Genomic DNA, 21,591 nt, shown 5'->3' on the forward strand with positions numbered 1-21,591 from the left:
GCACCTCACTTACAGTTTATACACATAAGTGTACTTATCCTTTAACACATATTATTAAGACTATTCATAATTAGCTGACCACATTCACTTTTATATATATAAAAAAAATAAATAAAAGATCTAGATTCCCTTTAATTATCCAGAGACATCTAAGTGGGGATTAAATCAGAGTACAGGCAAAGGAAAAAGATAGAATATTTTGCATGAAGGCAACATTTTCATTTCACATGTAACATAATAGCAAGTTTTATTTTTGGAAAGCGTTCTAAACACAAATGTCTGCGCTCCCATTCTGTTAGCTTCACTGTCCTCGTTTTGCCTCTGTATCAAGTACACCCTGATCACTTTATGTATGCTACTAATTAAGTTAGCACTATATAGTCCATCAATCAATCATCAGCCTTTTAATCAAATGAGAGGAACTGCTTCCCGATCCTTTGAGGGTAGACAGTATTTACAGCAGGGGAGATTTATGATCACATGCAACAGCAAGAATTAAAGGTATATAAGACGAGCTTATAAATACTGGAAATACGAGGACAATCAGGCTGATAAAATGAATAATTAAAAAGGAAAAACCCATAGTGAAACTAGCAGGGAATTCAAAGATCCAGGTAGAAATTCAGATAGAATCTGTTAAGAAATTGACATGGGAAATCTTAGTATAATAAGGAAAGAGCATTGCAGTAATATGTACAGTAACTAATCACATCAAATATACCGTTTACCACATTCAGCAAAAACTACAGATGACGGATTGGATGCAATGTGCAGGATGGCTCCTTGCAGTAAATTACTGGGTATCATATATGTGTATGAAGGTCAGCAAGCTTTCTTATTTTGACATAAAAGAAACATTGGTTAGTAGCTTAAACCATTCTGTTGCTACCATTGGAGCCAATTTTACATACACACTGTCACACATCTGTCCAGGAAATATCCGCATTAACAATTTGGATTCATGTACAGGGATTTTAGGGCTGTGTTTAGATGGACACCTATGTAATAAAAGTCACTTGCATTGCTTTTTTGAAGCCAAAGAGACTTAGAAGAGATGCCATTGTGTGGAATGGAATTGGATGGAGAAGTTATATTAGGTGATTATCATTAAGTGATATTATTATTTATAAAATGATATTAAGGTCAGTGTTCGATTGGCTATCCATGTAAAAACATTTATTGCATCTTTTTCCTGGCGGAGGAGGGTCCAAGTGGCCCTTGTGCAGTGGCACAGTTTGCACCTCCCAATGTCTGCCCCTGGTTGCCAGTTGATCGCAATTCAACAAATCACCTAAAATGCAACTTTTTGAATGGCAAAACTGAAAATAATGAGAATTCACAAAACCACAGATCATATGAAGGTGTGTATTGTGAATGCTGCGTTGGTAGCTATCTGAGCAGAGGAAGAGAACCTTTCTATCATTGTCAGAACTGCCCTCTGATGATTGGTCATCTGGTGGTTGTTGGAACTATGGTTTAGAAGCAACAGTGCCAAATTCTTAATGTGCAAATGTACTGCCTGGGGCTCCTGGCAGTAAAAAGAAATCACTAAATTATGGAGAGATGTGTGAACAGTGCATTAAAGGGATATATATAAAAAAATGGTGTTTTAATAGACATTTATTAAACAATGGGCTTATTTGACAACTAACCCATTAGGATTTGTCCATTTTTTAAAAAAAATTCAAAAATTTCTTTAAGTCCCATGGTGAAAATAGGCTTTGTGAACTGAGTCTACTGCTCACAACATACAACACAATAGGCTGAAGAGTCCACTAACACAAAGGCCCTTATTTACTAAAGTTCTCTAAGGCTGGAGAGAATAAACTTTCATCAGTGAAGCTGGGTTATACAGAAAACCTGGAATGGATTTCCTAAAAGTCATTACTTATTTGTTAGAAAATGTTTTCAATTCTGGACCAGATCCATTCCAGGTTTGCTGGATCACCCAGCTTCACTGTAAATCAGGACCAAAGGGTTAGCGCTACAAAAAAAAAAAATGTGTCCTACGGGAACTGCCCTGTAGACAAGGTAACACACAGAAAAAAACCTGAACTCCAAACATTGCACATGATTAGACAGGGGCAGCACACTGTATCCCATAGAAGGAAATCCAATAAAACTTGCAACACATCGGATTTACGATTTTTGTATTTTAAACCCTCTTGCACATACTAAGTTTTATTCTGTAATTAGACATTAGGGGAATTCCCAATGGCCAGTGTAATTCTCGTTAGACTAATTGAAGCAAGACAGAGGTCTAAATAACAAAGCCTACAAATGTTTAAATACCCTATGTGGCCAAACATATGTGTTATGTGGGCACTCCTCCAGATTACGGATTTCAGATGTTTTTGGCAAAGGTTTTTGGTAATTCTACAACATTCAAAGACATTTTAGACATCATTGTGGTAGTCGTTTAGACGAGATCCTTTTTTATTCCAATATGACTAGGCCCCTGTGTACAAAGCCAGCTCCATAAAGAACTAGTTTGGTATGTCTGCTACGGAGGAGCATGGGAGGTCTTCACAGTGTCCGGAACGCAACCCTACCAGACATCTTTGGGGTGAACTGAAACGCCAATTGCAAGCCAGGTCTTAGTCCAACATCAATACCCAAACTCACAAATGCTCAAATTCCTTTAGACACTTACATTTTTTTGTGAAATGTCTTTCCAAAATGTGGAAGCTGCTATATTGTCAAGCATGGGGGCAAATCTATATTAATACCAAAGGTATCAGAATGGAATGTCCAAGAAGCTTCCATAGGTGTAAGGTAAGTCAGGTGTGCACAAATGTTTGGCCATTTAGCTTTTTTAATGAGGATATGGGTGCTTTTGCACATGGAGTGGCTTCATTCAATACAATGCCTTGTAAAAAAAATCCTTTGATATAATCAATTAAAGGATCTATGTACATCTTCACAAGTCATCATAGTAAATTATAGCAAGGTTTACCATTTCTAAATGAAATAATATGACAGAATACAATATATATAGATATATATTTTAGGAATGAATGTGTAAAAAGTACACTTACTATTACCTATTTACTATTGACAGTTGTATGTTTCTATATAGGTAAACTTATTGAAATCAACAGTTTTATCCCGTCTTCTTCTTCACCATCTGATCATGTTACAAAATATAAAGCATTTATTCTTTTTATATTGCACAGCGTGATTTCTGCTCCACAAATCCAGTGGTCGGCATTGTAATAAAGCAGATATAGAATTATAAAGAAATATCAGCTATACTTATATAACGGCGAGGTCGCAGTTTACAAAATTACATTCATCACCCGCAGCAATTGGGATGTTATCTGTCTGTTGTGTTGCTATTATTTGGTGGCTGTGTGCAGTAGGAGCCCAATGTATCAGTGTGAATGTTCTCAACAACAGCAATATGGAAACCGTGGAGTCTGCAGACTGGCGAGGAGGAGCTGGAATAAAGCAGTGCTAATGTGATAGATACTGAACAGCTGCAGTTACTCCCTAAGTTACAGACAAGCACACCCTCTGTGCCAGCTAATTTAACCACGGAACCATTTTTCAAGCACATATAAGCACCTATGGTGAAGACGATGCAGTCTCTGAACAATCAAGAACTAACAGAAATAGCATGTTCTGCTGAGTAAGCAAAGAATGAAATAGTGATAAATTACAAAGTTACAAAATAGTAGAGTTTACTTAGGCTTTCCATTCATTAAATGAATGCAGCTCTGTATTATTTAATGAATTTGTAGCACTAGTTCCTAAAATTGACATGCATAAGACCCTTACAATTCTTGAATAGCAGATCTCAAGCAGGAGAATGAAGAAGCAGAAGGCAAAGGGTTGCTCTGCTGTGCAGGAACTATATTGATAAGAAGAGAAAGCAGAGTGACAGAGATGAGCTTATCAGTGTGATGCTTCTCCTTTCACTGTACATTCACAAGCTTAGGATGAGGAGGAGCCCAGTAAGTATTGCCGAACTGCAGAATAGAATCAGGTCTCCTTCCCTTTTAATTCTTTAGACTGAGTTTGCAGAATTCCAAATGTTGGAAAAGAAGGTACCGATATATCACTTATATGTGTATTTATCTGTTTGCCTGGGGTTTGCTTTAAAGAGTCATTCCAATATCAGTCAACATTTTGTGTCTTGAAAAAACTCCTATAAATGGCCCTCCATTACTTTATTCTCCATAGGAAAAATGAACAATTCAGGCATAATGGCCCCAGGAGTTGAACCCATGCTGGCAGGACCACCATTAGAAATTTCTTGGCCCCATGCTAGGTATACTTCCCAGACCCCATGTCTAAAAGCTCAAGAACTGCAAGGATGAAGTTCTTTAAATGGGCCTAGTACGGAAGCCCTCTTATTCCCTTGCTCAATGGTGGCTCTGCATGCTGATGAGTGGTGCCCTGGAATTGGCTTTCAACAATGAGGTCTCTCCAGCCCAGAGTGGTCTTTATTTTCAAATTACTATATACCATGCAAAAAGCTGTAAAACTGTTTGGATCTACGAACAATTACATACCTACCTCGTACCTAACTGGATACACATAAAGTGAATTATCACCGTAAAAGGGATATATCACTTATCTTAAATAATAAATTGAAGCTCTGCTGACTTCAACCATCCAATCAATGTGCAAAAATAATCACTTTTTTTAGATTTCCTTGCATGTGGTTGGGTATTCTGTGCATAGTAAACTATTGTTACATTCACTATGCATTCCCTTGCAATGTGATAATTCACCTTGGTAAGTGAACAGTTTAAAATCCTTTATATTCCCATTTATATTTTCACATTCATCCAAAGTTTACCTGCAGAAACACACAACAGCCCTATGATTTACTGTTTCTTAAACAATGGTAATTGTACCATAGGGGGGTTTCTCTCAGGTTAATGGTGCATACTAATGTGTGTAATGTGTTGTCTCACATAATTAAATAATGAGTAATAATAATATAATAATGAGTATATACATATCATAGACATGGATGACATACAACATGGGTTACCCAGTAAAAACAGGTTTAAATATAAAGCTATGCAATTTATTATTGTAATGATAATGATTTTTATTATTATTTTCTTGTATGATTATAGCACCAAGATATTATGCAGTCCTTTACAAAAAACAGAATCTGCAAATTACAAACCTGCATACATAACAAGCACAAAATATGACACAGAAAGAGACCCTACTCAATTCTTACAATCTTAAGCCTCGTAGAGACATCCAATGGACATCCAATGATTGCCGCTGGTGATTGTGATCATTGATGGAGTACTGTACATACAGCACCGCTCTATTCTATGGAGATTGGAGGAAGAGAACGTCACATCACTGCGCTCTCCCTATTAATAGTGATCAGTGGTCAATCCTGATCAGTTGTTCATCAAACCCATTGTGGCAGATTGGTTAACAATGTTCGGGGACTGCAGCAGATTTTTGACTATTACCTGGCATGTGTACAATGCTTTATAGGCTGGAGGGTGTAGTATACAACCTACCAATATGTAGATCTCACAGGAGTTCAAAAGTTGGTGTGTTCTGAGATGCCAACTAAAAGCTGCATAAAAATGATCCGCTTTACCTGATTTCAAGTTACTGGTCTCCTTCCCAACCTTTCACTGAACAATGAAAGGAGAAGCAGTAACCAATGAGTTCACGTTCTGATGTTCTGCCCTCCATTTCTAACAGCATGTCCTTAACACTTACTTTCTGAGAATTCAGCTATACAAGGAGACCAAGTGGCTAGCACAAACTTATATTAAAGTATTTATACTGCTTGCTTGCAAAAAGTAAATTTAATGATTTATTAATGAATGCAAAGCTATGTGTATTTTATAATTGACATTTAGTTGTAAAGACATAGCAAAAGCTTTGAAATGCCGCTTCAGAAGGCCTTTAGTGCCAGCTACAATATGAGAATGTATTTGCATGATCTCCACTGTATCAGAGTTCATAACAACTGATGGTTTGCTTCATCAGAGGTTAAGTGATCAACTAACTGGACTGTTTGTTATGTGCAGGCCCTAGAGGGAGGGCATTTTCTCCAGTGATATCAAGTTTTATTCTAAAATAATCCATCCCAACAATTGTGTGTTATTATATAAATGTAGATCTATGGAAATATTCAATGCAGCAAACGTTGTGCACCCGCCATTAAGCTTTTCTTACTTTCCATTTATCAATAGGTTCCAGTATAAAAAATTGTCATTCTGTCAAAGAATCATTTTATTTAGGACTGAATAATTAAATACACCAAATTACTACCACTTCCCAACCTTGTGAAATGTGATGTAGTGTTCCAAACTCTGCAAAACGGAAACAGAATCCGATAGATTGCCAAAAAAAGGAAACAGAATTAGATAGATAGAAAGTAGCAACAATGATGCAATTATGTTAAACAGCTATGAAAATACTCAGTTTATCTGCAGAAAAGATATGTACAATTTAATTACTAGAAAAGATAATGGGGGAGTACAGGTAATTAATACATTTCACATGTAAGCAGATAAAACAAGTTAGAAATACTTGCAGTAGATATGTAACTGGAAAGCAAGAAGGACTGTGGTCACTCCATGTGGATTAGTGTTCTTTCAGGTTTGTGGCAGAAGATCACGTGGTTAACTGATCCGTGATGCATAGAAAACTGCTGCCATGCATCCAGGAGCAGCAAACTGTACTGTTGGCTTGCAGATGGGGTGCAGTTCTTTCTCCAGGGGACCTGCAACATGAGCCAAAGCAACCGCAACTCAAACCATCTGCAGACGTGTGCACAAAATGGCCCGTAACTGCTCCAATTTTTTCCTATTTTTGCTAAAATCAGCAATACCGCTATGATCAGACTTGCAATAAGGCTGTAGTGCAGTTACCGCTTCCTTATGCTCCTGAACTGCTTCTTGTGGTAGGACTCTACATGTAGCCTCAAACCCACAGCTGCCCATGGAGAATGAATGAGGATGTCATTGAGTGGTTCAATACCACCGGGTGCTGCCTTCTGTAAATTCTTCAAACACTGGTTCAGCAAGGGACCCAACCAGCAGTATAGAAGGCTGAGTGGCTGGTCGTGGCTAGCAAGGTGCCAGCCACTGGAAACTGTATGTTAACGACTCCTCCCGCCACCGGTCTAAACATAGCCAAGTCTGGAATAGGCATATTCTTCTTCTGCAACAGAAGTAGTGGTTCCCAGTTAACCACCAATACATTTTAGTGTTAATGGGAAGTTCAGCTTTATTTATGCATCTAAATAGGTAATTTAAATATAATGTGCTTTTAATGCAGGATAGAATCAGAGTAAATGCTAATATTAATATATTAGAAACAATAGTAGCAAGTTATCTTGTATGTGGCAATGCATTTCCAGTATGATTTGGAATAATGATTGTAATTGAATATTAGTATCTTTGCTGGAAAATATGGTTCCTGAAATGAAAAAAAAAACAACCTTCATACTAAAAATGTAGAAGTGGAAAGAGTACAAAGTAAACAGTACAAACTGTACATGTATCAGTACATAATAGCAAAAGATACAAAGATGCATTGGTCATATTCTACCCTCCTTACCACACATCAGTTTCCTATATTATAAACTATTTTGTAAGTCAAAATACTTTTGCCACCACTCTTTAGAAGTTGATAGGAAATGGAAATTTAACAGCAACAAATCATTTCAACTTCAGTCTATATTGTGCCCCCAACAAATACAAGCCAAGATGGTGGTGCATCAAGGATTGGCCTTCCCATTGCACATCAGCATTGGAAGCAATGTGCAGAAGAAGAATATCAAGAGGCCATGATAATCTGAATAGTTATCCCTGCTTTTCAGATTTGTTTACACAAATGAATCTCCTAACACAATACCAGTCAATGATCAGGTCAAGCAATATATCTCTTTAAGATGAAGTCCACAAACTACAAAGGTCATTTGGTTCTAAGTGCACAGTTGATGGATGAGCTACTTACTGGCTTCTGATAGAAGATTTGGATGTCAGATGATAAGTTTCCTGAAGCCAGGTCACCAGTCCCATTTACAAAAGACCTCACATTTACTAGGAGGGACTTTATAAAGTAGTACAGATTTCATTTAGCTGTATTAATTTTCAATACCAATAGGAGTATGATGAAAAGTTTAAAAATACAAATGTTAAGCTAATGGCCCTGATTTAATAAAGCTCTCCAAGGCTAGAGAGAATACACTTTCTTCAGTGAAGCTGGGTGATCCAGCAAACCTGAAATGGATTTGGTCCAGGATTAAAAGCATTTGCTATCAAATAGCCAATAATGTTGAAGAATTCCATTCCAGGTTTGCTGGATCACCCAGCTTCACTGATGAAAGCATATTCTCTCAAGCCTTGGACAGCTTTTAATAATCAGGCCTAATGTCTGCATTTGCAACTTGGCCTAGGTGGCAGGGCTGCAGGGGTGGCACAGGTCCACTCATACATCATGTTAATCATGGGAATTATCACAGTGGATAATAATGCTGGTAAAGATGACCATGGATAACGTAAGTGCTGCAAACTCATTCACTCCTAATAACAAGAAAGTAAATACTTTACATTGCTATTTTGTGGACAATCTACATTAACAATGGGCATCCAACCCTGAACCCTGTCTGCCACAACAATCCAGCTCCTCACTGTTGGTGCATTGGTTCTTAGGTTAGGTTAATTGGCTTCCTCTAAATTGACCTTAGACTGTATTATTGACATATGACCATGGTAAGGACATTAGATTGTGAGCCCCTTTGAGGGAAAGCTAGTGACATGACTATGGACGTTGTAAAGCCCTGCAAAATTTATCAGCACTATATAAATACTAGTTAATAATAATATTCCAATGCTGGGGTATTTTCTATACTTGAAAGCTGTGAAACATCTTTAACATTACAAGGCCAAGTCCAGTTGATTGTGAATAAAGTGTACCTAAACCTAAGTGTACCTAAACTCAGAATTTCATTTTACATAAAAGAGTAGAGAACCCCTTTATGTAAAGAAAAAAATCTGTTTGTTTTTTGTTTTTTTAGGTGCAACACCCTTTTTTTTTAAAAAAAAAAGGGTGCAGCACCACCCTCCAATTCTCAGCCGCCTAGGTGATCAAGAACGAATGGGAGGGCAAAGCCTCCCCGGGTACCTACGTCAGGCATTCTAGGAGGCTCTTGGGAGCTCCTTCTCCTCGGGCATTCGCAAAAGGAGCCTTTTTGCTGAAAGAAAAAAAATTTGCTGATCTCACGCATGCTCAGTGAGAATCGTCAAATTTTTTTTTCATCTTACGTCACCCGATCTCGTGCCTGGGTCGGGTGACGTAGGATGAAGAACCCGTAAGAGAAGACGAAGATGGCAGCGCCTGGAGCGCCGGTACCCAATGCCGGACACCCCCGAAGTGATCAGACTGCCCTGCGGAATTGAAGGATTGAAGTGTGTGTTTTTTGTGTGTTTTAGTGAGTGTAGTTTCTCTTTAACTATTGCTACATTTTCACTTACAGTCCACCTAACCTGGGTTTTTTATGTCACAAATCAAAGAAACAAAGGATTGCCCTTCTCTTCTAGTCATTACTTCTAAGTACAACTAGACGAGATGCTACTCAAACACAAGTAACCTCCAAGTACTATGGAATTTATTGCAAGCACTTAGTTCACTAATCAGTCAAGAGGACCAGTCCTTAGAAGCCAAAAAGCAGTTTAAACATCTTTCACTGATTAGAACATTTTAAATAAAAGCAGCCTTAAAAATGCAAAAGTACTTGATCCCCAAACATAACTTGTATGTATGGCTTCTTATGTTGTCATTTTCAAGCATTAATGTATTACATTATGAACAGCTCATGCAGGCAAGCCTATTACAACAACACATTCTCAAAATTATAGATAACCCCTAGTACATCAGCGAAGCTTATCACACAAAAATTCCGAACTATCATTACAAGATCTCTGGTAAGCTGCCAGTGGCAATATTCTGGCAATTGTCATCTACCATGCACTGAACACTAGGGAAACATAACACATCTAAGATTAGACATATATACTAGATATAATATGTATACAGGATATAATTGTTCTGTGTTTACTGGAGTATACAGTTACCAAGAGAGCCACAAAAGTAGCTTAACATTATTTTAAAAAGTGCTAATCTGGTCTAAACTCACAATATAGATGTAAATCTTATCGTTTTATCTCTTACAGGCAAATTTGGACTAAAATCTATTCCTACAACATGTTCACAAATTGGCTGCAAAATACTTTTAATTCAGGATTCACATGTTTGCAGCTGAACTGAATTAGAAAAATGGGTGAATCCTAAATGAAATTTGTAAGTCTCATAGATGAGAATTTTTAGACCGTTTAGGACTTGTTCATTTGGAAGTATAGGTGGAAAGGGTGGAGTGACATCTTCCAGCCACTAATCTATTGTTACCCCATGCCACTTATCAACAAACAAATGAGAGAATTTCAATGATAAGTGGTGGCAGGTGGTATAAGACGTTTGCAGTAAATCAGAAGTTTTCAAACACTTCTTGTCTGTCTCATGAAAAAATGTGAACAAGGCCATTCAAGCAGGATCACCACTTACTATTTTAATGAAATCTATAAATGTAGGAATTCTAAAATGTTAGCTCCCACATTGGTTTCTCTGGGAAACACCTTGCATATGAACTTTTTATTTCAAGTGCTTTTTCCTGCCCTAACATTAGTAAGCAAATTAGCTAATGAACATAATAAGTATGCAAATATATTGTACATAGAAGTATTTTTTATGAAACATGCCATAATAAAATGAGGCAGAATATATTTAGTCATTGGAAACAGGCATTGCTGTTTATGTGACAGCCTTTAAAATGTAATAGTATATTAATAGTTTTTTATAAACAAGCAAAAAAAACTTTTAGAAAGCTCCTGGTGTCTCAAGCACCCCAAAAACGTGATGGCCTGATAAGCAAAAGCATTTCTAAAAATGAGAAACAGTTGTTGGTAAACCAATGACCAACTAGTATTTAAATTATTGTTCTTAATATCTACTACATACATAATATGAATTACCCTATAATAAAAGAATATTAGGTAACAATATCCTATCTAGGGTACATCTTGTTGGCTCCAGAAAATACCTGGAACCTGGAGAGCAAATGTGGCCTTTTGCCAAACTTTATGACTGCACAGATTTTATGTCCTCCACTGTTTTGTTGTACCCACTCATAGGAAGTAAAAATAACACTGTAAAAATAATTGTATTTGTGCCAACAGTCTTTGGGTACATTCTACTATTTATTTTCTTTACAATCTCAAACATGGAGCACATCAGCTGGCAAAAGGTTGTCAGCTTACACAAATATTACTAGGAAATGCATGTAGATGCCCCCATACCACAACATTAAATATGATATAAAACAATAAATTTACATTTGGTTTGAGTTTGACCTATTTTCCCCATGTGAACTTATTGACAGCAGTGGCATGCAATGTGATTAAGAGAATGGGCAATCAGCAGTCTGCACTATAATTTCCAACCACATTTTAAATTTTGAAGTGTAACGTAAATTAAAGCTTTTTATGTACAGAATGAGGAACCCTTGTGATTTTTCTTTATTGTTGTCTACATTCCTTATAGAGATATTTGACCTCATTTTTTGTTTTAGTGACAACTGTCAGGGTAAAATCACCCCGATAACTTCATATCAATAGTAAAAAGCTCATAGAGGATCCCATGGGTGTTTTTTTCTGCTGTCACATCAGAAACAGGGTCAAAGGCAACAATAAAAAATCAGACTGGGATCAAATGGACAGAGCAATAATGTGATGAATACAAACAAAAATAAATAAACTTTTTTTGTACAGAAAATATTTCTTTGGTTTTCTTTGCAACTTCTGGTATATTACTACTAGAACCGGAATACAGTTTATTATGTTATGTTATGTTCCAAGGAGTAGCCAATGAATGTCGAAGAACCCGTTAGGACTTTAATAGCATCTACAAATCCAGTGCACCTCATTCCTACTGCTCAAACAGCATTAAAATCCAGACATTTATTCTAACCCTTTCCTACTATATCTGATAAAAACAAAAAGAAAGATATTGCTAGCATTTTACTTTATGACAGATTTACAAAAAAATAATAACAGCTAGCATCAATCCTATTGAAAAAGAAATGGTAGTTACTGAACTGGATAAATCCAACTTGGCTCATCCCCTATTGTCCCAAAACATTTTGGGACCAGTGTTCGCTAATTCCAAATAACCAGTAATTTCTGGTCCATCCAACAAGGGCATCTATCAACGTAACAACATCCTTAGGCAAGGTTTGGAGTATAAACTTTGGAGTATAAACAGTAGATAAAAATTCAAACTCGCTTTAAAGAGGTGGCACAAAAACCAAGCCCCTGTTCAAATTCATTCCAAGCTTCAATGTCCCAAACATATGCCTTCCACCGTAACACCCATGGAACACATAGTACATTTAGCCAAGATCTCAATTTCAGTCCTAGTCTACCCAACCATAACTTTCAGTAATAAAACATACAGATTATATTCTGCTAGATAGTTATTCCTTATCCAATTATATTTTAAAGAATTTACCTGATATAAACTTGTTGGGGAATTTTCAAGGTTTACCTTTAAAAAAAATTAAAATTCCCAAAATATTTTCTATTTTTGAAGTTTTTTTTGTTTTGATCTTTTAATAGAGTTTTATTTGTAACAAGAGCAGGAATTATTTCCAATTACAACCAAGCTCAACTGAACTGCTCTCTTTCCAATGGTAAGCATGCTAAAACCTGGAAGAACAAACTCTTTCACAAAAGGACATACTATTGGTCAATCCCATCCTAATCTATACCTAATCTATCCTAATCTAACTATATATAATACTAATAGTCACATTACTAACAAAAATAAATGTATGTAATATTGTTGTAAAGGAAGAAAGTAGGTCTGGTCCATTGGGTCTCTCTCACCTCAACTGTCTAATAGGGATCTGGAGGATATCATAATAGTTACTTTAACTGTACTTGTAAATGAGTACGCATGAAAATAAAATGCTGCCAAGTTTAAAACAAAAAATCAAATAATGATTTAAACATCTGTAAATTAGGTTATATTAAACTTTCACTTTGAAAGAGAAACCTTAGTCCATCGACAGAAAAACCAAGCATATTACTTTTCCATAAACAACATAATAAATATTTTTATTTTTATTTGAAAAGAATTGGCTACGATGCTGGCCCTATTACTCTTATTATATTCATCATCATCTTACTTATTGTCACAGCATTCCATGCACTGTTTGTAAAATTTAAAGCCGTGTAATCTACATACTGTATGCTTCACACAGTGGAACAGACTGTAATTTTGGCATAACTGCCAGATTTAACTGCATTCACGTGAATATGTGAATATTACTATAACATCTTCGAAGCAGCTCTTTGCATTGTCCTATGTTCAGAGTAATGGCTGAACAGCGTGCTTGAAAACTATCCAAAATTCTAAAGCCCAAAATATCCTAAAAGCCTGAGAGTTCAAAATAGTTGGCCCTTCTTAGACTGAAACATAGAAAATGTAGGATTTAAAGAAATACCATGACAAGCAAATTAGAAGCAAACTAAAAGCATTAATATATTATTATTTACATATTTTTTCCTTTTATAATATATATATATATATATATATATATATATATATATATATATATATATATATATATATATATATATATATATATATAATATATATTATTAGTTATATATATTTATATACAGTTCTTTAGGTTTGGGTAAAACATGAAAACAACTGCAAACAACATTTTCTAAGTGCACATTGGTACTATATTCAATTAAAAATCACCAATATTATTATCATCGCCGTACTTTTCAACATTAGTCTTTTTGTTTATAAGTCTAGAAAGGTAGCATCTTGTGTTCAGACAAAAAAACATAAAAAATTTCAGAAATGTTTGTAGAATTTTCTACCACATTGGAAATCTGCATTAAAAAATTAAATATAGTCTGTACTATATATATATATATATATCCAGATTTTTTAAAAATTAATAGAATAGCTATTAGTTATTCTATACTCTATGCTACTTTATAATTAAAAAATAGATTTTCAGCCACAAAAAAAAGTTTGGAAATGCAACCATTGACTCTTTCGTTAAAAGAAAAGCTCATAAAAGTTAGAAAGAAAAAAAAAAGAAACATTGACAGCTGATCATTTCTCAGGGTAGTATAAACGTTATTACAACATTGAACTCGGCAATCAAATCTCCTAAACCTTCTTCTACCCTTCAGTCATTCTGAAATCACATTTTGACGGAAATAAAGTCACCGCCTTGCGGAAAAGCTTCCGGGCATGAATATTTAAATCTTCCCTATCCCTTGTGATTGGAATTCAGTTTCTATTTGCAAACAAAAACTAAATCAATGCAGTTAGAGTTCAAACTAGATCCCTAAACAGTTTGCCACTCTCCATGAACAGATAAGATAAACTTTCTTTGACCCAAGAGATGAAGTTGCCATGACAATCCCAGAGTCCACTTTCTGTATTGATATTTTGCTGATGTAACAACAAATAGAACCAGATCTTAGAGCTGATAACGGTGATTAATTAATACTAATATTGATCCATACAAGCAAGAGACAAGGCTATTAACTTAAAGCCTGAAAAGTCAATTGTTACCTGTGGCAGAGATACTAACAGCTGATTCCGAAAGACAATAAACAAATGTGTTATCTTTATGCTAATACACTGTTAAAGGATGTTAAGAATTTTAGAGTTAGGCAGGTTAAATTTAGCAAAAAACGAGTGGTTCTTCAAGGATTGCCAATCACAAAGGCAAAAAGAAATTCATAAAAATAACATTATTCAATTTCATACCATCTTCTACTCAATGGCTTGGATGGCCGAAAATTCAAAGTAAAGTAAGAACGCATAAAAACATACACAACAATAACAGTAACAACTTCTTTAATTCATAAATGTTTTTGGAAAATGTATTCCTACTTCTAGGTTATCATCAGCACCTAAAAAAGATGTTCTTGTAGCCTAAGCCTATCAAACCTTGCAATTTCTGTAATTATCTTCTTTTAAAGCCTGACAGTGATATTTCCAAGAGATATACTTCTCCTATTACCATATACTTGATCATACAGCTAATTAATACTTTAAAAAAATATGTCAAGCTCCTAAAGTTTATTAGCTTTGTCCAGCATGTACCACATCACATATTTTAACATGTTACTTAACAATAAAACAGCAATCCATATTAAAAAGAAAATCACTCTATACATAAGAATCACCCACTGCAAGAATAATTAAAGACATACAGAATAAATAAATACAAAACAGACAACAAAAATAAAATAATCATATTTTTGGCAAATTGTCATTTTTGCTAATTTTCATCCATATTTCTTATATATCCTAATTTAAACCTTACAATTTCTAAAAAAAACTGCATTTAAACTATGCTGGTCTGAAAGTATTTTCAGGGATTTTATTATATGCTGGGGTGTTATGTTATTGTTGCTTTTTGTTCGTTCAATAAATTCTTTTTTTAAATCATCTACCTTTTACAGATAATTCACAGTTGATATGCACAGTTCAGTTGATGAATGTGTAGTGACAGATCGATTTCCTAATTATTCCAACATATTTTAAAAATTATAACAAATAAACTCAATGATCAGATTTTTATTTCCAATCTATAATATTCAAATGTGAATTACTCATTGTTTTAGGTAAATTGTTATAAACAGGATAATTAAATAATGAAGAGGAAGCTGTCGATAACATACCAGTGACTTTGATAAGCCCCAAAGGCAGGCAGACCTCCAACTTTGGGATGGCAAATGGTCACGTTGTTAACACGGATCCCTGTACTGTGCGGCCTCATACAGCAGTGGACAAATATATCATATTAATTAAGTGTAACAACATCTGCTGGACTTTACTTTTCACCTTCTTCTCTCAATTAATTTCAGGTTACATGGTTTACAAGATTTCAGTCATGGCCATGAAACCTATATACGCCATAAAATTGTAATGGAATTTACAGCCATGAATATATTATAGACTATAATATTCGACAATAGAATTAGGTCTGGTAATCGTGAAAAAACAGAGGACACATTTCCCATGAAAAAGGCAGATTTACATGTTTCCTTACACAGACAAAGCCTTTTTTTTCAACGTGGCATCTATTCAACACATTCAATTATCGTAATAGTTGTAAAGGGTCCAACCTTATTTCAAAATCAAATTGTGCAGTTGTACAGTTGGCTAGTCTGTGTCTATACCATCCAGAGACATGATTTAATTTGCAGGATCGCAGGTGTTTGCCACCCTAGCTCTTTTAAAAACAATGGCTACATTTTCTAAGGGTAAAAAATTCAGTTCTTTAGGTTAAAAAAAAAAAGTTATAAAAAATAAACAAGCCACAAAAATCCCACTATTTAAAAAATATAAATGTACATGGTTGTCAAATGATTTTACAAATGTGCATACTGTTTATCGCCTACTGCAGCACATACCTACGGCAATTGTACTAATTCTGCATAGATGTAATTTAATAGTAAATTAATTTTCATATCATTCATAGAATAATATTGTTTTATTATTTTTATTATATATAAAAAATATAATAATTAAAAAGTATATATTTTTTTTAAATATTAAATATTTTTTAAAGCATTTTTCATACTCAAAAACAGTGGATTAAAGTAATTTAAAAATAAAACAAGTGCAAACCAGGAAAAGCCAAAGCAAGTTAAGTCTTTATACTGTACAGTAATATGCCTGATGATGAATCAGTTACACTGCTCTCAAATTACACTGCTGTATAAAGAGCAATAATGGTGCCAAGTGAAAACCAAACAATGCTCAGCGAAATTCACAAATCATGAAAAAAATAATCAAGGTTTTTTAGCACGAATATTATATTTTATATAATATTATAATAATTATTATTGAATATTAATAAATTATTATTTTTTATCATATGTGATTTTTCTACTACTGTTTTGTAGGACGTGTTTTATATTACAGGAATTGGAAAACAAATCTTTAGTAAAATCCCTTCCTTTTTTTTCTTGCATCATATGTTTATTTTAAAGCTTTGCAATGCTGGAACACATGGCCCTGGCAATCTGTTTGCAAACAAACCAAACTATGATTCCAAACTCCTCCCACTTTTCTGGGACCTCTATTACGCCTTGATAAGTGTTGAATGACCGACCTACTAGGAGTTTAAAGCCAAGGTATAGAAACGCAGTCCCAAATGACCCAACATGTTACCAAAATATATCTAAAGAAAAATGGTGTCATAAATTTTACAGTTAAATTACAGGACGAAGGACAACCTGAGCAATTTATTGGTATATTGGCAGGGGGTGATAAGGCTAAAAAACAACAACAGCAAGCAGCTGGTGCAGCGAGATGGTCTGATAGCATTGATATGGCTCCCCCTACACAAAACACCTCATTTCCTATCGCTGCTTTTTATCAATCACATATTACAATAATAGCTCACGAGAGAGAGGTTTTGTTTTCTGGCCTGGGAGGAGATCACTTAGCTGAGACTTGCAATAAAATAAAAATATAGAAGAGGAGAGAAAAATATATAATAAAATAGGAATTTTTGTTACAAAACGTGGGGGCCAAATACATAATTTATCACGGCATTATCAGGATATCCAGGCAGTCTAATCAAGGAGCACTGAGTGACTTTTTTTTTGCCTTATCATCCAAAGTGGTGGAAACGGAGAAGGAATTATCAGCCTTGTGCAGATTGCTGGACTGGAATTTTAATGGTAATAATCGGGTTTCTGATGGTATATCTTCCCAGCTTATCTTTCCCATTATCTCCCCTTATCTGGCCAGTCATCAGAGCAAATTAATGGTGCTCTTTCAGCTTCGCCTTTTTATCGCTGCCCAGAGAGCACCCAAGGGGAAAGAATAAGCAAAATATTAAAATACTGCATAAATCACAATTTTAGATAGCACAGACAAGAATGCAGGGAGGAAAAAGAATAAAAAAAACTTTTTTTCCAACAACCTTTTTGTCCTTTAAAAAAAGTCTCCGGAGTTTTCCTGGCAAAAGAAACTGACTTTTGTTTTGCTGCTTGCTTAATGGTAGTATCCTTATTACTGAACCTGCACAGCCTGATTGGTACAAGGTGGGTATGGATGCTGTGTTGCAAAGGGCCTTTGCTTTTTTAGGTTAGCATAGGTGTCTAACCAAGACAAACTGCTATTGCTGTAAATATATATAAAAAATGTACTCAAAGGGCACCATATTATCACTTTTATTGTAAAGTGTGGACAAGCTGAGGCATAGGTGTGTAATATATATATATATATATATATATATATATATATTTATATCACAACAAAAACATAAAAATATGTAAATTTCAAAATACACAAGTGCCTTCAAAAACATACAAATAAACACTTCATGCAGCATATGACATAACACTGTCATTGTACATTTTGTATAAAGACACACTGCAGCTGCAGAGCTGAGACGATGTTCCGTCCCTTAGGCCTTGTAAAACTTGCAATGGTTACATAGGCCCCTGTAGTATACTTTTCTGTGTACAGTTACAATATTGGACTCACCAAATAAACCTTTACTAAGGAAATATAACGAACAGCACATATACTGTATCCCTATTACATATTAGACGACCCGTTTCTGACACCCATGCTCATTAAATGCCAACACACACTGTATATGAGATGAAACACGGAGGTGATTAAATAAAACATGTTACACATAAGCATGGATGTCACATTGCTGATCAATAATGCTTTCTGAATTATCAACATGCGATATCGTGTAACTAATGCCATCAACCTTATCAAATCAACAATGCCAGGTATAGACATAAAAAAGACTAATAAAAACTTAAAATACTATATATATATATATATATATATATATATATATATATATATATACCAATGAACAGTAACAACAATTTTATATCTGATCATTGAATGAATAACCAAACTACAAAGAACACATTTAATTGAGTTAATTGATATAAGGCCAATCAGCTGGTCTGCATTTCACTGAGCAATGTTAATGTTAATAACATAATCTATTTGTCAGCCTTCACAGTGAAATGGCACAGTTATTCACAAGGTACAGGCAATACACACAAAAAGAAATAAGTATAAACAATAAAAAAAAGACAAAACAAAGCACATGAACAAAGTTTATATCAGCATACAAAATGTTGGCACACAAGAAGGACAATAACAACATATATACAATAGGACGAACTTGCTTTTTAAAAATTTCGTATTAAAATATAAATAGCCTCAAAAATTAAAGAGCAGAAACTGTAACGGCTAAAGAGGCGAAACTGAACAGAAAACGAATACATTTTATAATTACATGGAGTACAGAGTTGTAAGATGGATATTACTTAAATAAGTGTTTTAGAGAGTCCATAAAAGTCATCGCAAATTAGCTATACCAGTGCAATTAGAGCAAAGAAAAATCAATAGGAAAATGCTATGAAGCAGCTCAGTGGGGTGACATGAGGATTACTTGGAAGCAAGTGTTTAGTGATGAAGATGCAGCTACGGTCATGAGAACTGTAGCTAATTAATTAATGCAGAAAGGTTTCGTAGGTTAGAAAGAAAGAAAGAAGGAAAGAAGGAAAGAAAGAAGGAGAAAAAGGGTAAGAATGAAAAGAAAGAAAGAAAAAAAATGAAAAAGTAAAATTGATCACACAAAACTTTACAAAAGTGATGCCCTATTAATGGATTAAGTCATTGCTCTACTTTGCTTTATGAGCCAAGAGCACCCACATACAAACACCAAAAAAGTACAAGAAAAGTACTAGGCGATAAAATAAGCATTAGAACTATTTTGCGCACAATTTAAAGGAAAACTGTGAAACTGGCCCACCCAAAAACAATGAAGCCCTAATATAAACATTGGACCTGGTTAATGAACTTGGGTAAAGTTGTGTCAAGGAGGACATCTGTATGCATTGGAGACAGGGAGGGAATACAAGTCAGGCCATGGACTACAAATCCTGCTTGGAGCTGGTCTGCATAGATCCAAGTCCATCATTTACAATGTGAGTGACCTCATCCACTGGCCTCCCCAGCTGACAGCTCAAGAGTCCTAATCAGGCAGATAGAGACTGATGATGCCTACGCAGAATGAGCACCGTCCTATCTGCAAAGGTGACAACATTTTGAAATCTTTTTCAGGGACACTTTGCTGCTGAAGTAGTGAACCTAAACTACTTGCCATCTTCTAAGACAGCGGCGAGCTAAGTCATTCCATATCCTGTTAAATGCCCCTCTGGTCTCTATGTATTAATATCGATTTTTTTAAATAATTAGAATAAAATTTTAAAAAATCACTTTTTGAAAACTCTCAAAATTTCCTGGAACTCATTAAAAGTCAATAGCTATAAAATCATCACACTGCAAACAAAAATCAAATTTCCAGGGACAAACTAAAAAAATACCAGGGAACCCTACAATTTTAGGATTTCCAGGGATACCCAACTGCCGAAAGTAGAAACACACGCTTATCATAATCCCATTGTGACATATTTACTAAATACCATTCCTAAATATTTAATGATATAATCAAAATAACACAAAGAAAACAAAGGAAAAAAAATATTAACCTCTATTTGTAATCATGAAAAAAGAAACAATGTATCAAGAAGTTATTCCATGCATTCAGTCTGGGATATTTCCCAGCAAAGTGTCCAGGAAGCACCCAGCACCATGTGAAATAGTTGGTGCCAGTCTGCTGTGCCCACACAACTTCACCCTCTCTGCCTGGCACTACATGACATACACATCAGGGCACTCACGTTTGATTTGCCTTGGTTTGCTCTGTTTCCTTCGGGACATGCTGACTGTACTTGGTCCAGGTACCTGGCAGATCAATTGGTTTGTCTCATAGAAGAGGCGATCGATGTCTTGAGATGATGTGATGCCCAGATGGAGAAGAAGAAGAGGGGAGAAGAGCAAGTAGAGGGACTGGAGAAGAGACAAGAGGGACAGAGAGAGAGAGGTGGGAGGGTAGCAGGGATGAGAGTGCAGAGAGAGAGGAGGAGATGAGAGCACAGAGAAGGGGAGACACAGAGGTGGGAGGGAGGGGAAGTGGGGGGTTCTCTCCTACAGTCCCAGGGAGGATGATGGTGATGCTGCTGCTTCAGCTTCAGCCCAGTCAGTGCTCACATCCACTCTCTCTTTCTTATTGCTGAATGAGAAGGATATTAAAGGAGGAACGTAGAAAAAAAAAAAAAAAAAGCCACTTTTCCAGTAGGAGGGAAGCAGATAAGGAATGAGCAGGGAGGGAAAGCCCTTTACAAACTGTCATAAAAAGAATGTGTCAAGACAGTAGCCTCTAACTAGCACTGCATGTGGCTGAGAGGAGAAGCACCCTGTGTGTTCCTTCTGTGCAAAAAGCTGAATGGTGAACACATCATTGTTCTCTTCCTTCTTCTTCATCACCTGAGCTGAAAAACTTTCAGCACTGTTCTCATTACTGAACCCAAATCAGGATGGAGGTGGCCACTGATGGAGAAAGAAGACATGAGAAAGGATTTAATTCTGATT

General features: G+C 35.4%; 1 protein-coding gene across 3 annotated transcripts in view; it reads right to left on the minus strand.

Annotated features, from left to right (window-relative positions):
* Positions 1-21,186, minus strand: part of ZFPM2 (zinc finger protein, FOG family member 2) — a 257,195-nt gene extending 236,009 nt beyond the window's left edge. For 2 of the 3 annotated variants that reach the window (XM_072410744.1, XM_072410745.1), the window contains exon 1: positions 20,841-21,186. In XM_072410744.1, coding sequence (XP_072266845.1) covers positions 20,841-20,880 — 40 coding nt within the window. In that variant the 5' untranslated portion in view covers positions 20,881-21,186. The remainder of the gene's footprint in view (positions 1-20,840) is intronic. The other variant, XM_072410743.1, reaches the window with a different exon arrangement.
* Between the last annotated feature and the right edge of the window lie 405 nt (positions 21,187-21,591).

The sequence above is a fragment of the Pyxicephalus adspersus genome, chromosome 5, assembly GCF_032062135.1.
Source record: "Pyxicephalus adspersus chromosome 5, UCB_Pads_2.0, whole genome shotgun sequence".
NCBI lineage: Eukaryota > Metazoa > Chordata > Amphibia > Anura > Pyxicephalidae > Pyxicephalus > Pyxicephalus adspersus.